General features: G+C 26.9%; 1 protein-coding gene across 5 annotated transcripts in view; it reads left to right on the top strand.

The window, feature by feature from the left end:
• Positions 1–16,639, top strand: part of Acadvl (Acyl-CoA dehydrogenase very long chain) — a 26,511-nt gene extending 9,872 nt beyond the window's left edge. For all 5 annotated transcript variants that reach the window (XM_043047544.3, XM_043047543.3, XM_043047545.3 and 2 more), the window contains exons 6-15: positions 789–992; positions 2,554–2,685; positions 3,273–3,386; positions 4,817–5,011; positions 6,705–6,893; positions 9,946–10,189; positions 11,308–11,486; positions 12,313–12,385; positions 14,356–14,504; positions 16,136–16,639. In XM_043047544.3, the coding sequence (XP_042903478.2) occupies positions 789–992; positions 2,554–2,685; positions 3,273–3,386; positions 4,817–5,011; positions 6,705–6,893; positions 9,946–10,189; positions 11,308–11,486; positions 12,313–12,385; positions 14,356–14,504; positions 16,136–16,273 (1,617 nt within the window). In that variant the 3' untranslated portion in view covers positions 16,274–16,639. The remainder of the gene's footprint in view (positions 1–788; positions 993–2,553; positions 2,686–3,272; positions 3,387–4,816; positions 5,012–6,704; positions 6,894–9,945; positions 10,190–11,307; positions 11,487–12,312; positions 12,386–14,355; positions 14,505–16,135) is intronic.

Raw genomic sequence — 16,639 nt, 5'->3', positions numbered from 1 at the left:
AAGATTCACTAGATTTGTGATGGAAGGGGAGAGTTCTTTAATAATTCATTTATTTCTAAGTTTCTATGTATACATTAAATGTATTTCACTTCCCTAAATATTTTTAAATAGAGATTTTTAAAGTCTGCATGTTATACTAAATTTTATCGTATATTATTTAAATTGTGGAAATAAACTTTTTATAGCCGTAGATTATTTATATGATTTTTTATGAATATATATAAATATATAATTTAATCGAAGCGGAAAACGAAAAACAAAACGAAAATGATAATGATTAAAAATGAAACTGATAAATGAAATATAAAAACAAAAATGATAATGAATGATGATAATAATAATGATTTAATAGCTGATGAAAAAGATGTAAAAGGAAAAGACCTATCGATATTGGTCACCAGCTTATTAGATTTCTGAAAAAAAATGCCCATTAAGTTTTTAAAATCTACCATCCACTGGCTACTTGCTGAAGATTAAAATTTTCAGGTCTAAGCTGCAGGACAGAGGAAAATGAAACTAAAAATTTATTTCTGAATATATGATAAATATTTCAAAAAATAAAATAAGGAAAGATTATTTTCAAAAAATAAAAAATAAAATGACTAATAACATTAAACAGTAGCACAGAAAGCAATAATTTTAACATATCATATTAACGAATAGAAAAAATTTAGATTGAATCTTTTTGATGACAACGAACCATTGAAAACATTTGCCATGATCGTTATTGTATTTTTATTTGGATTTTCATAAATTCTTATTAATTTTTATAAATGTTTTTGCTCAAGGATGTGAATGATGCTGATAAAAATGACGAATTGGCTGTTGTTACCCCTGAACTAATCAAACAAGGTGGAGAGTTGGGTGCTTTTGGTTTGCAAGTGCCTGAAGAACTGGGTGGTTTAGGATTGAATAATACTCAGTATGCTAGAATGGTCGAATTAGTTGGTCGTCATGATCTTGGATTTGGAATCACACTGGGAGCTCATCAGGTAGGATCACCAACATTTATATTTCAATTAAAAAACTTAGTTCACAAAAATCTATGTTTCAGATCAGGTTCATTTTTAAGACAACTCTTTTTTTCTGAAAAAAATCATGATAAACTTGAAAAAAATATTATAAAATGGAAAATATCATGTATTGTTGTGAGAAGAATGAATCAAGTATTAACTGTGGAGAAAGGACTTAATTTAGAAAATTAGCAATGTTTAAAAAATTGTTTTTGTTTTAGTGTAACTATAATAAATTTCCTTATGTGTAGAGCTGCGATGGCGGAGTGGTTATGGCACTGAACTGCTATTAAGAACTGGGGTTCAATCCCTAGTGGTCGCTTGAAGCCCACTCAGCTTGTCTGGGGAGTAAAAGCGGCGTGTGCAATACTGAACATATTGCCTCAATCATGTCGTTGGTCATGAAATTTCTGAATGTTAACCTCCATTGACCCTCTGGCCCATAATGGGCTGTTGCAGGAAAGCTTTATGTGTTATATTTAATAGTAAACTTCCAAATAAATTAATGACAATATTTTTAATCTTTAACTGTATTATTTTTATTAATTCTCAGAGTTACTTTATTTTTTAGTTATTTTTATTGCTTTAGTTGTGTTTTTTAGTTGTATAAATTGCATAATTTAAATTTCATATATGATTTTTTCTTAACCCTGTTGTCTGTTTTACTAAGGAATTTTTTTCTTTCTGTAAATCACAATAGACAAGCACAAAATTTTACTCTGATTTTGTGAATAAAAAATTTTGTGAAAATAACAGTTCTTAAACTAAGATGCTTTGTGTTAACGTAATCAGAGGAATATAACATTAAAATTAAAAAACTTTCTTTACAAAATTATGCAAAAAATTATCTGATGAGCAGTGCTTCTCTATTTAAAAAAAAATTTTTTTTTTAACTCTTTTTAGTGACTTTGCATTGTTAAATTCATCAGAAAAATTGTTTTATAGGTTTAATTCTTGAGCAGAAAGGCTAACTTAAAACATTAATGTAGTGTTAAAATTTATATTAAGGAAATATGACTTATATCCTTCAATTTAAATTCAGTAAGTTTGGATATTCTAAGGACATTCTTCATGCTTTAAAGTATCAGAATGCCAAATTTCATTTCATTTGTATGTATGGTAAATGAACTGACTTGGGACAAATAGGCAAACAGTCATTCATTTCAATTTGTATAGATTTACTTCAATACTTATTAAAAAGTTAATTAGATATATTATAATGTCCATCTGCATGTAAAAAATTTACCATTTCACAGTCAATTACTAGTAGCTAAATCAAATGGTGAAAATCAGTCATTTTTATATTGAAGTAAATAATTCATTTATCATTAATTCCGACATTTGGTCAATAGCAGTGCTAACAATACTGGACAGATATGCATTAAACAAAACTTGTAAAATGAAATATTGAAAAATAAGTTTTTGAGTTGATCGAATCATATTTTTCTGTGAAGTCTCGTTATTTTAAATGAATCATTAACAAATTTTTTTTTAGAATTTTTAACTGTCCCATTTAATATTTATATTTTATGATTTTTAGTCCATAGGATTCAAAGGAATTTTGTTGTTTGGCAATAAGAGCCAAAAGGAAAAGTACCTTCCTGATTTAGCTATTGGCAAGAAGATAGCTGCTTATTGTTTAACTGAGCCAGGCAGTGGATCTGATGCTGGAGTAAGCTCTTTAAACAAAATTTCCTTTAGTGTAATTAGATGTCTTAGGAGTAGGTTTTTTTTTACAAAAATTTTATTTTTAAAAAAAAGAAACGAATATTTTAAATTCTTTTTTATGCAATAGTTAGTTTTTATATTCAAGAAATGAAACATTTTTGGTGTATTGGATTAAATTTTAAATTTTTTTTTGTTATTATTTATAAACAATGCTATATTTTGCATCCTTCTAATTGTTTAAATAAAATTTTTAATTTCAAGACAATTTTTTTAAATAAAAATATCTAAAGATAACTTTGCAATTTTTGAAACATTGCATTGTTTTACTTTTTTTTGACTGCAATAAATCACAAATTTAAATTGCATGATTTTACAATGAACTATTAATTTGGAAATGATATTTTACTGTTGTTTTTTCAAATTATTAAAAAAAGACGTTTATTTAAAGACGTTTATTTAAAGACGTTTATTTTGATCAAATATCTATGAATGCTATTTAAGAAATAGTTTAACTAATATTTTATTTAAAATATTTTTTGTATTTTTTCCCATTTATTTTTATTTTTATCTTATTATTATAATTGTTTTTAGTCTATCAAAACAAAAGCTGTTCCTTCAGCAGATGGAAAGTATTTTACTATGAATGGAAGTAAAATTTGGATAAGTAATGGAGGAATTGCTGATGTCTTCACGGTTTTTGCCAAGGTATTTTATTTAGCATTTTTAATTTTGATTTGTTCCCTTTTTTTATATTTCTCTAGACAATATGATTCACGCTTTTGAAGTTTTTTAAATCAAGATTTCTAATGTAGAATTATAAATCTCTTTTTAAATTTATTGATGGTACTTTCTTAAAAAATCTTTGTGATATAATAAATGTATTACCCATAATATATTTTCTTGTCATAAACTTAATGCACTTTCTAGTGATTGTTATATATGATAAAAGTAGATAATAAACATTATTTACATTTATTATAATGTTTATCTCTAGAAAGTAAGGTTATTTCAATTTTGTACAATTAGGGCTCAACTACTAAAAGATGGAATCCAAGTCCAGCTGTAATTACATCTATTATCCAACATACTTGTTATTTCATTACTACCAAATAAAATTTTAAGTAATAAATTTAAAATTCATTTATATTCAGTAAATATAAGCTATTTTTTATGCAGTTATGAGGAATCTTTTTTATCAATTATAGCTAATAACAAGGTTGCAACAACATATTTGATTAAAAGTTAGATTCTCTTTTGTTTTATAAATTGTCTTGCATTCAATGTCTTTCATATAATTTTGCAAATGTCTTGCATTTAAATAATATTTTGTTTAATTTCATTAGAAGTGTTAAATATGTTGCATATCATACTTACTTTCCCCTCCTGAAATCTCCTGAATTCTTGCTGAGGAAACTTCTGAATCTTAATTTTCCAGGTTGGCACATCTGCTATTTGATCAAATTATCTGGCTGATAAATATAAAAAGTGAAACAAAAATCTGATTTAAAACAAATCCAATTTTTCTATTTTACTTTGAAATCTTAAATTTCACTAACCTTGGCTATTAATAATAATTTTGCTTAAAATTGGTGAAATTTTTTTGAGCTTGTGTGTGAGATAGGTTTATGTATGAAAGGGTTAGAATAATATAGTGATGAGCTATATTTTTTTAAAGGTGATATTTTTCCATCAAACTGTTCTTTTGTATAGTTTTTCTGATCGACACTCTATGTCTTCATTAATGAGTTCATATTTTCAAATTTTTTTTTTACTCTTACATTAGTGATAACCTTTGAGAAGATAAGTTTATTAGTTATTGATGATAAGTTGTTAATTTTGAAACTTTTGTTTGTCTCACTTTATTGATGTTCTCTTTCTTCTTTTTGAGTTAAAGTTTTTTTTTACATTAATTTAAATTTTATATTCTTAAGTGTTCATGTTTTTATTTATTTTCCATTTATTGATATTAAATGTAAGCAGTATTTATGAATATATTAATTTGCATATGGTTATAAATATTTACAAATAATAAATTAAAAATTTTAACTCATATAAAATGAAATATAATTGTTGTTTTTTTTAAACGAACTTTTCCTTGTAGTCTTTTTATATTGTATATTTTTTTGTATGCATAGGTTCCTGTTAAAACAGAAAAAGGAACTGTAGAAAAAATGGGAGCTTTTATCGTTGAAAGAAGTTTTACTGGAGTAAGTAGTGGCCCTCCTGAGAAAAAGATGGGAATAAAAGCATCAAACACTGCTGAAGTATTTTTTGATGATGTGAAAGTACCTGTTGAAAATCTTATTGGTGAAGTTGGTGATGGATTTAAGGTATTTTTCACATTATAATTTAGGAGAGTTGTTAGTTTACCTTTGAAAAATAGTCTTAAATGTTTTACTTAATCTTATTGTATCTTGTGTAATTTTTTAAAAATTATCGTTCATTTCATGTCAGAAAAATGCCAACATTTGTAAACTGATAGGCAAAATAAGATATTTTTTATTATTTTAATGGATTTAAACGGGTTGAATATTAACATAACATTAGGGGGGGAAAATAGTCGCTTTTGGATCACAGGGTTCAAATTAGTGACTATAAACGTAATATGTATAATAAAAAGAAAAAAGTCAACTAGAAAAAGAAATACATTCACACAGAGTGGCCGCAGAACAGTGAAATTACTGAAAAATATGGAAAAGCCGAAGAATTGTATCTATCTGGAAAAATCAGAGAAAATGTCAGGGAATTTAATAAAAATAACTAAGAAAGTGAGGGAAACTGAATTAATATAAGTTTGAGTTTTATTGAGTTCCAAGATTTTATCCTAAATTACTGATAATGTAGTAACTTTTTAAAATTAATACAATTCTAATAGCAAGTAAAAGTGTTTTGTAATATATATTTTATAAAAACAAGATATAATTGTCAAATTAAGAATAAAATTTATGTGACAGATTAAAAAAAAATCAGGGAAATTCAATAAAGTCAATCTGGAAATATCAGAGAAAAGTCAGGAATGCTTTTTAAGTGTTAATGGCCACTCTACATACAGCAATGGAAAGGGAACAACAAATATAAAGATAACAATTAGGAGTGTCGGTGTTTCTATTAAAACTTCAGTTGATCAGATCAGAAAAATAATTCTGATTAAAGATTAAGTATTTAATCTAAATTGTATTAGTTAAAAAAGGTGTAGATTTTAGCGAACCATAATTAGCTTTTTATTCAAGATTACTTATTTTTGGGAACATAATACCAGAGGTTTACTTATTTTTGAATAAAATTTAATGTTTAATTTTTTATAGTCAATACTTTTTATTCTTACTAATTGAACCAAATGAAATTTTCAATGTTTGTTGTTTAAAAAGAAGTTGTTATACGTTAAGTATGGGAAAAGTTTCAACTAACTATGGGAAAAGAACTCAACTAATGACTCAACTCTTTCAGCTGATGAGCATACCTAATTTTTAAATCCTCATACTTTTCTTCTTGGCTTTTGAACTTTTTAACTCAGACTTTTATTTTTTAGATGAATATCTAAAAAACAATTGTTGTTGAAAGTGGATATTTAGGTTTATGAAGCTAATAGTTATTCTTAGTCTTAGCTAAAAAAGCTTGGAAATCTTTGATTCAAATACTCCTCCTTATTAATGAATTGGTTAAAAAGATTTTTTTAAACTTTTCTTAAAAATATTGACCTTTGAATTTATATTATTGATTTTCATCATGTTGATTTTGAGAGGTTCTTGTTTAGGAACTGCTTAGTTAATTTTTATTTTATTCAGCTGGCTTATTTTATTTTTTCAATAATCCCTATCATTTATTATTCATATTGAACAAGTAATGTTAAAAGAAAATGTTAATTCTGTTTAACTTATTTTAGAGACCAAGAAGCTAATTTTAAATATTTACAATCAATTTTTATTATTGACCTCAATTGTAGTATGTGTTGTACAATTGTTTACGTTAGAAAAAAATGGTTTTAATTTGATTTTTTGATTCAAATTAATATTTTTTTTCCAGATAGCAATGAATATATTAAATAATGGAAGATTTGGAATGGCTGCTTGTCTTTCTGGCACAATGCGATGGGCTATCGAAAAAGCTGTTGAACATGCATCTAACAGAACTCAATTTGGTAGCAAAATTAGCCAGTATGGGACAATTCAAGAAAAACTTGTACGAATGTCTATGGCTCATTACATTACTGAAGTAAGTATAAATATATGTTTTTTTTTGTGACTAAGTTAGTAAAAATGAACTTTGTTATTGCTTTAATATCATGATGATACGTATCTTCAGATTTCATTCTTTTTTTAAAGATAATATGCAACATATTTTGTACCCTATTATTTGGATGGTCACAGAATTGATAAATCAAGGAGAACAGGGAGAACTTTATCAATCTGGAGAAATTCGAGAAATGTTAGGGAATTTACCTAAAATACACAAGTCAAAATTTATTAAAAAATTAATGAATTTATTGTTGAGGTACCTAAAAGTATGATATTTTTCTAAAAAGTTGGTCTTCTTATAATTTTATTTCAAAAATAAGTATATATTTTCAACTTAAATCTCACTTATGTTTTCTAATATGTTATGTCACTATGTTTGAAAATGAGGTATAACTGAAAAATTAGTAATAAAATTTATGCAAATAGTTAGAATTATTTAAGAAATTTGCTAAAACTAGTCTAAAAATCAGAAAATTATTTTTCTGAGTATTTGGGACGACCTAAGAGAAGTAATTGTATATATTGTTATAAATTATTTTTAAAATTTTTAAATTGGCATAGTCAATAGAGTAAATTTGAAATTCAAAAAAAAAAAAAAGAAAATTTATGTGTTTAATCTGTTATTATAGGTGATTGTATTTTGGATTTACCCTTCCGGGTCTAAAAGCATGGAGGAATTTCGCTATCTCAAAACAATTGGTTCTCGGACTTCTGCAAATCATTAACTTATTATCCAACAATATTTTCACAGAGTTTCACTATCTAAAATTTAAAATTTGAAACTTTTGCTAAATCCTGCTAACAAGACTTTCATATAATGTGATTCTGTCACAAAATGTCTGTTAAAAATCCACCTATTTGATTCCTTTCGTTTGGCAGATTTTTACCTCTTTGAATGTTTGGAACTGCATTGGTATCCGTTATTATCGTAATTTATATTCACACAATTTTAATATCAAACATGGATTTTCGTATTTACCTGATTTAAAAATGATATGTTGTGATTTGTATTTACACGTTTTTAAAATCTAATATCGGGATCAGGATTTTAAAAAAACAATATCACAATTCTTTTCTTAAATTAGTTATTATAAAGGTGTGATATTCTTCATTAGAAGGTAATATAATTATTAATTTTAGCAAAAATTATGTAAAACATGTGTGCAAATTGAATTTCACACATAAAATGTTTAGGATTTTTCACTTTGTATCACAATCACTGCTGTGTAATGTTAATTCTAGATTTATCCAGAAATTTCATTTAATGTTTGTTTGTCGAATGACATCTTTTTAAACCTTCTAACAGGTTTCTAAAATCGAAAAATTTTAACTTTTTTTAAATGATCAAGTTAACTTTTTCATTACCTACGTTAACTGATTGATTATAGGTATATTTAATTTCACATTAATTTCTTGATATTGATCATAAATAGTAATTGCTTTTTGTGGACAACTATATTAAATAATGATTATTACATGTGTGTGCACTTTATATAAATACCAAAATAGTTGATAATTTTTTTTTTTAGCTGTGATATCAAGCATGTTTGACATAGCACAATTTTTTTCCCCACTGCTTATATGAGTATTTCTACTTTTATATTTACTAAATGACTTTCTTGCAAACTTCAAATACTGAATTATTTTATTTAAAATTTTTCAAATAATATGTATTAGTGAACATAGTAAGTAAAGATGAAGGTTTGGAAAAAGTACAAAAAACTTAAGTAAAACTCTTATTTTTGAGTTAACATTACAATTCAAAAACTTTTCTGCTGTTATGGTGAGTTACTTTGATGAGTTTTATTATCTTCAGGTGAACATTAGTTTCATGACCATAACACACTTGTTCTGTTTCCGCTTCAGATGTTGCTTATAATCTTGTTTTATAATTAATGTCATCTGAGTTTGGTATAGTAAATCCAAATGTGCCTCCTAAACATTTTTATATTTTTTCTCACTTTTTTTCTCAATTTTTTTTCAATTAACCCTACCAAATTTTAATTTATAATTCCTTTTAACTCTTTATTTGCGAGCATTTAAAAGCTTATGTATTCTTAGTATCTGCGTCATTTCTATTAGTTTTTCTGTTAATTTTTTTATTTTATTTAAAGATTGAAATTGTAATAAAAATTTATGTAAAGTGAGTAAAAAAAATCTGATTCATAATAACTTTTATTCTAATGATTTGTTTTTCAAGTACTAATTCTAGGATATAATTTTTTTAATGGTTTTAAAGAAACACTTTAAATATGTTAATTAATTGACACTACCAGTGCACTAAGTTACTAAATCAATGCCAAAATATATGTTTCTTTAATAATATATATGTATATATTTTTTTTAAAAAAGGAAGGAACTGATTTGCATTTTGACCTGCAAAGTATGGTTGGTTGCAACAATTTGAAAAACATAATCAAATCTTCTTATCTTAGAGCTGTCGAAAGTTTGACCCCCTCAATTTTATTTCTACTTTTTATGTTTTGCCCATTTGTCTTCAGAACTAAGTACACAAAGAAAAAAGTTTGTTCATATGTTTTTATTTATTTTATAACCAGCATTGAGGAGCAAACCCTATTTTGATTTCATGGCTAACAATGTTCAATTCCATAACTCGCATTTGTGTTACATGGAGGGGAAAACCATGAAAATCCCCCATGGTTAGCCTGAGTGCTGGGTAATTCTAACCTATGATCCATCAATCGCTTAGGATATTCCACATCAGCACTGTGGTGTTTGCGAGCCAGGAGCAGAATTTGTATCAACCAGCTACCCCTTTGATTGGAACCTCGGTTACTTCATTACGCAAACACTCTATCCCCTGAGCCACCATGGCTCTAATGTTTCTAAAACCTCTTTACCCATGAATAACTTTTGTAAAATATAGTTTTTCATAATTATTACTGAGCAGTTTTAGTATATTTATATTACTGGATGACTAGAAAGTAAAAAGAATATAATAGCTGAAGTAACATTTCAAGAATTTTTCTGAAAAGTCAGACTTTAAATAAATTTTGTTTTTATTTCAGTCAATGGCCTACATGGTTTCTGGAAACATGGATAAAGGTTATGTTGACTTTCAACTTGAAGCTGCTATAAGTAAAATCTTTGCCTCAGAAGCATGCTGGTTTGTTGTAGATGAAGCTATTCAGATTCTTGGAGGCATGGGATTCATGAGATCAGCTCAACTTGAGCGTGTCCTTCGTGATACTAGAATTTTTAGGATATTTGAAGGAACTAATGATATCTTGAGGCTATTCATTGCTTTAACAGGTATTCAAAGTGAATAAAATCGTCACTCAGTTTTTTATTTTTAATGAATTAAATCATTTATTTTTTGTTTTTATTTTATGTTTTTAAGATTAGAAACGTTGTATAGTTTATCATTAGTTATCCTTGCATGAAAGAGAACTTAAAGATGGTCATACAAATATTACCTAAGCATGTTTTTGGCTATTTTAGACTTTCTCCTGTTAACATAAGTAACAACAAATCCACTCCAATGCTTATATTGGAAAGTCACCACATTCTCTTGATTTTAGTTTCAACTGTGGCTTTTACAGTAGTAATCTAATTTTAGAATTAAATTCAAATAAAGAATATATCTTTGCACAAAACAAAATTTTTGTTTTAATTCATTTTAAGAAATTTTGAGTATCATACTCTTTAGGAATCTTTTGGGTTTTTTGACAGTCATCAGCATTCTTGACCTTTGAAACACATCCTTTCTTTTAATATTTTCTTTTTATAAGTTTTTTGTCACATTTTTTAAAATAATATTTAAAATTTATTTGAAAATAAATTATTTGAAAATAATGTAATTTTAATATCTTACACAAGCGTTTTTTTTTAAAAATTTTATTTTATTACCGCCATTGAATAGCTGACCCAATTCTGAGTTTACGATTATCAATGTTCGACTTCGTAGCTTTGTAATTTTGAACACAAAACCGAAGACAAAGGAGCTCCTGGACCTAGCAGTGGGACAAACCAGCCTTCGCTGAGGACTTTTTGATGGAACTAAATTGCATTTGCGTTACATGGAGAGGAAAATAGAGTAAACCTTTCATAACTAACTCGACGGTAAAGGGATTCTAACCTATAATTTATCTACCACTGTGGATATTTTATGTTAATACTGTGACTGGTGAAAACCGAGAGCATAATTTGTATTGATCAACCAGTAATGCTATTCAAACGCGGGTCACCTCATTAAGAGGCAAAGAAGAAGGGCCATGGCGGTTCTTTCATAAGCATTTCTCATACTCCTATCCCTTTATTGGGAAAATTAAGGAAATCACAAACTTTACCCTATTAGGTGCTTAATATTTAAATGGCCCCTTAAGGTCACATTGTAATAACAATCTTTTGTTTTTTGTTGATTTTTTTAGGATTACAGCATGCTGGTGGCCATTTGAAAGAGTTGCAAAAAGCTTTGAAGAATCCAACAGCAAATTTAGGTCTTATTCTTGATGAGGGTGCTAAGAGAGCAAAAAGAGTAATTGGTCTAAGCAGCCCCCCATCCCTCTCTACTCACATTCATAATGATTTAAGTGACTCTGGTGTTTTGGTAAATACTATTTTGATTGCTTGAAATTCTCTCAGGGATATTATGCAAGGCATTTTGTTTATCTTATGTTTGAACATAATTCATTTATCATTATTCTTATTCATTTATCATTATTTTTTTTATCATAATTCGTTATGTAAGAATATTTTGAAAGACAAAAATGCATACATAATCTGATATGATCTCAAAAATAAAGTATTGAGGTTCTAACAAATCAATTGATTAACGTTTTATAAGTGAACAGGTTTGTGCATGTTATCTTTGACGAGAAAAATGTGGCAGCTGGTTTTAACAGTACACTTAAAATAATCAGAAAAATATGCTTGAAGAAGACTATTAACTTTAATAAGTAATAGTGTTCTTCCTCTGATATCAAATTTTTAGTTTAAGCCAATTTATATTGATGTATTTACTTCTAAACAGACAAATGTTAGTAATTATTTTAAATGTAAAATCTATTTGCATGCAGAATTTCAATCAATGCATAGTTTACTTAAGGAATTTAACTATGTCTTATGGCCAAGTCACCTAATTTTATTTTTCTATCATATTAAACTTTCTCTTTATAAATTAACTTCATATTTTACTATTTTTTTAATGTTAATTTTTTTCTGATTTTTCTCTCTTAAATAATATTTGTTTATTGTTAGTATGTTAACTTTTTTCAATGTAATGAAATTTCTGCCAAGATGTGATATTTATTTAAAATATTATTTAAACTTTTTTTGCTATTTAAGATAATATTTTAAAAGTATTGTTATTTTTTTGCTCATGATTTTATATATTTGTGTGTAAGTCAGTATAAAAATAAACTTTCTTTTTTAAGGCTTCTAAGTGCATTGAAAACTTTGGCCTGGGTGTTGAAGATTTGCTAGTGAAATATGGAAAAAACATTATCAGTAAGTATTTTATTCTTAAAATTATGCCCAATAATTTAATTTTAATAAAAGTTGGAAAATGTGTTATGTGTGAACCTAAATCAATCAGTTTGTATTTACAAATTATAACTTATCACATCCTTAACTATGTGGGAAAAAAGCTGGTGGCAGTCAGTTTTAATTTCCCATTTTATGGCATTCAATGCGAATTAGTGTTTCTTAGAAACTTAATTTACTTCTGGGTAAATAAATATTGTCAATAGTAAAAAAAAAAAAAAAGGTATAATAAAGGTTATAGAAGTGGAATATCTATCCACATGTTGCCACTTTTAAAAGTAAAATAGCCTTTAGAAATTTTTTGTTTTAAAAAAATAATCTTAACCGAATTTCAAAAGTGGAAAGAAAACAAACATAGCTTGGAAGTCAAGTTTTTTGCTTCGCAAAGATATCTATAACTATGTACTTTTAACGATAACATCTTTTCACTAGCATGAAATACAAGTAGAAATATTAAATGATTCTTTAAAATCTTAAAATCACCACCTTATATTTATCAGTTCTATTTGTTTTTTCTGTTTCTTTTGTTTTTTATATTTATCAGTTCTTTTTGTTCTTAAAATCATCGTTTTAATCTGTGATGACCAAATGAATTTTAAATCATTTTTCTTAAACCAAATCTTTACATGTATACAGGGTGATTCTAAAAAGATGGGCAAAATTTTAGAAAGTGATAGTACACACCCAAGCAAACAACTTTTATCAAAGAATGTATGGTAGAAAACAAAACGCAAAACCGCTAGATTGCGTCAAAGTTTATGTTCTCACATGAGGCAAAAACACATAAAGAGGCAAAAACGATAAAGTTAAGTTATCAAAGCAAATTTAATGGCATGTGATTACAATAAGTGTTCAAAACAGTGGCCGATAGCAGCTATGCACGCAGTACAACGGCGAAGATTCTGAAACACACCAGGCATATCACGAACTTTCCCTGCAGCGGCCGAAAGCTTGGCAACAAGTAAAGCAGCACAGTAACTCGCAACAGGAATGGAGCTTTCACGTTTGCATCAAACAACTTTCCAAATGCGCCAGCACCTTTGCGTTTTGTTTTCGACCATACATTCTTTGATAAAAATTGTTTGCTTGGGTGTGTACTATCACTTCCTAAAATTTTGCCCATCGTTTTAGAATCATCCTGTATAGTGGTAAGTCCCATATTCAGAATTGTCAGAACTTCGGCAAGTATGTGAAATAGATTTTTTCGATTAATTGGTCTTTAAGGTAAACAAATATCAAAACTTCCTTATTCATTACAAAATAACAAATAGAAATAATTTCCAATTCAAATAAAAATAGAAATAATTTCCAATTCAAATAAAAATTAAAATCATTTCCAGTCAAACACAAATACACGTGGTTTGCGTGGTTATTGTCATTATAACATACCACCAATTCCAAATCACACATTTCAGTTAGTAATCATTTCTCAATCCATTCAATTCACTACAATTCCACGGTAAATCTGCATGGTTTTGTTGATTGTTTTTTCGATATTTATTAAACTCTGGTCTTTCGGTATTTATTAAACTGTTTTCACTTTGTTTCTAAAATCTCAATGTTTTAATAAAATATTATTTTGTTTAGCGAATTTCCAATCACCAATTTCAAATTTAAATATTTAGGATTCATTTACGATTGCATTTTTTGTCAGTTATCGCTACCGATTTTCATGGTTTTTAATGCTATATTATCATACGCAGGAAATTTTGAATCTTGCATTTATGGAATTAATTTTTAATGCGCTCGATATGTGACGATTTTATTGTCCATGTTTCTTTGTCGATTGCATTTTCAGATTTCCGCATAACTGTTCAGATTTTTTTTTATTATTTTTTTTATTTTTTTAAATTAGCCTGCATTATGAAAGCTTTTCTCATTTAATTTTAGTAGATGATATTTTTACACAAATCATGCTTTCTTTAATTTTTTAGACGAGCAATTTTTGCTGAATCGCTTAGCGAATTCTGCTATTGACATTTACTCTATGATAGCTGTATTGTCCCGAGCAACTTCTTCCATTGAAAATAAATTACCATCTGCAAAGAATGAAACAAAGTTTACAAATCTTATATGCCAAGAGGTAAGATAATCCTTTAGATTTATTGTAATTATATTATTATTTTAGTAAAGTATTTGTTTTAAAGTTGTTTTATAATTAACTTTCTAATTAAATTGTTTCATTTTTTTAAAAAAAATATTTTGACATTTTAATGCTTAAAATTTTATTAATTTAGACTGAGTTCTTGTTCAAAACATGGTTACTCCGAATTTTACTTTTAATTAAGAAAAGTTTTAACAAGTTGTTTTAAAGCACATATTTATCAACATATGAGTATATTATGTATGTGTATGTATGAGTATGAGTTCAGATCATGAAATTATAAGTCTAAAGGTATTAGTGACTGAACTTTTCACTTGCCACTATTTTTACGAAAAATATGAAAAATTTTAACAGATGTTGTGTAAATACTTGTTTGGTGACCAAAACCATAACCTAAGACCATTGACTGAAAAATAGAAACACTTATTGTAAAGTAATAATAATATTAACTTAAAATAAGGTTGGCATAAGGTCCTAATTGTTTTAATATAATCCACATATCATTAAAAGTCATTTAAATGAGAAAAACATCTGAAAATTGAAATTTTAAAAATTATTACCATGCTTTAAACGTTTCATGTTTGTATGTTGCTGTCTTTTGGCATTATATCTCTTGTCAATTGCAGGGTTGTCAAGTTTTTGACGCATGATGGTGTTTCCTGTCATTTCAAAAACTCAGATCTTTGATTGTATTTTCACTTTATTTCAACTAATTAAAATTTAAACATAGCGTGCAACTTTATCTTAAAGCATTAAATTTTTAAAAAGAGTTATGAAAGATATTTGAAAGAAAATGGTTTAGATTATTAATAAAAATATTATATATTTTTACCGCTAGGCAACGAAAAGTGTGCAAAACTCTTCACTTGATATCTCGTGCTTCGACAAATTAATCTTGATTATTATAAATGCCATTTTGGCATGGATGTTTCTTTCTCTCTGTGATGTCCTTTCTCCTTTGGGTATGAATGTAACCCGCCCTATAAACGGGTTTGTGGTTGTGTGATGTGGGCAATGCTGCTTCTCCACAGGTGCCTACTGGGTAACGAGAAGAGAGTAAGCAGTTCTGGCATTTTCTGAGTGCCCGCCATTAAAAAAAAAAGTTTACATGCTTATCTTCATTCAGAAATAAAAACCTATTGAATATCTCAATTTATGCTAGAAGATTAAAAATTTATATATTCCTTTCCTATTGACATCTTTTAGTGTTTCTTTATAATTTGTTATTTTAAGGTATTTTACTTTCATTTTTTGATGTATATGCCGTGCTGCAATGTTAAACTATATATTGCTATTGTTCAGACAAGGGTAATATTTTTTTTTCTTCGGCGACGGCTCTGTGGAGTTTTATGAAGTTAATGAAACAGATTTTAAGCCAACCTCACCAGGTTTGGCTTTTAAAAATTCTCAGTCTGAATTCGGTTCTATACAGTATTAAAATCTTTCATGCATATTTAAAAATATTTGACATTGTCAGAATTTTCAAATATATCGTTTAAAAAAGTATTGTATTGTTTTCTTTTTCATACAAAAAATATAAGTAGACATTTCATATTAATAAAGACTTCACTTTTAAATGACATTAATTTCGATCTAATTCTTTATTCTAGGCATCTGAACGAGTACATCAAAATTTAGCAGTTTTAAAATCATCATCAAAACTGGAAAACTTCAAGGTGATGAGCTCCCTTTCTTCTGACATGGTAGAGTTTGGAGGAGTGGTCCATAATAATCCATTGAATCTGTAGAATTTATGCATTGTACAGAGAAAGTATTTTATATCTATCCTGCACATAAAGACACTGTTTGTGGAGCCATATGTAAATATCCAAATATAAAAGTCTGTGTGATATTGTAAAATGTAATTTAAGTTTGTACCACCTTTATACATTTTAAGTCCTTCACATATAATATAACTTGCCTTGGTGTATCTTAAAAAAATTTAATTGCTTGCATTATTATAATAATTTTTTTTTCACATTTTATTTAAAGTTATTTATTTATTTATATTTTTAATAAGACCTATTATTGAAAACAAAAATTTTAAAATTTCTCAGAGTTATAATTTGTGTTTTCTACGCCTGTATATTCTTGTAATAAATACTTAAAATCCA

This window comes from Parasteatoda tepidariorum, chromosome 8 (genome assembly GCF_982258835.1).
Source record: "Parasteatoda tepidariorum strain Cologne lab strain chromosome 8, Ptep-v5.0, whole genome shotgun sequence".
Lineage (NCBI taxonomy): Eukaryota > Metazoa > Arthropoda > Arachnida > Araneae > Theridiidae > Parasteatoda > Parasteatoda tepidariorum.
Note: the sequence above shows the minus strand (reverse complement) of the source record. Positions and strands in the feature narration are given on the sequence as shown.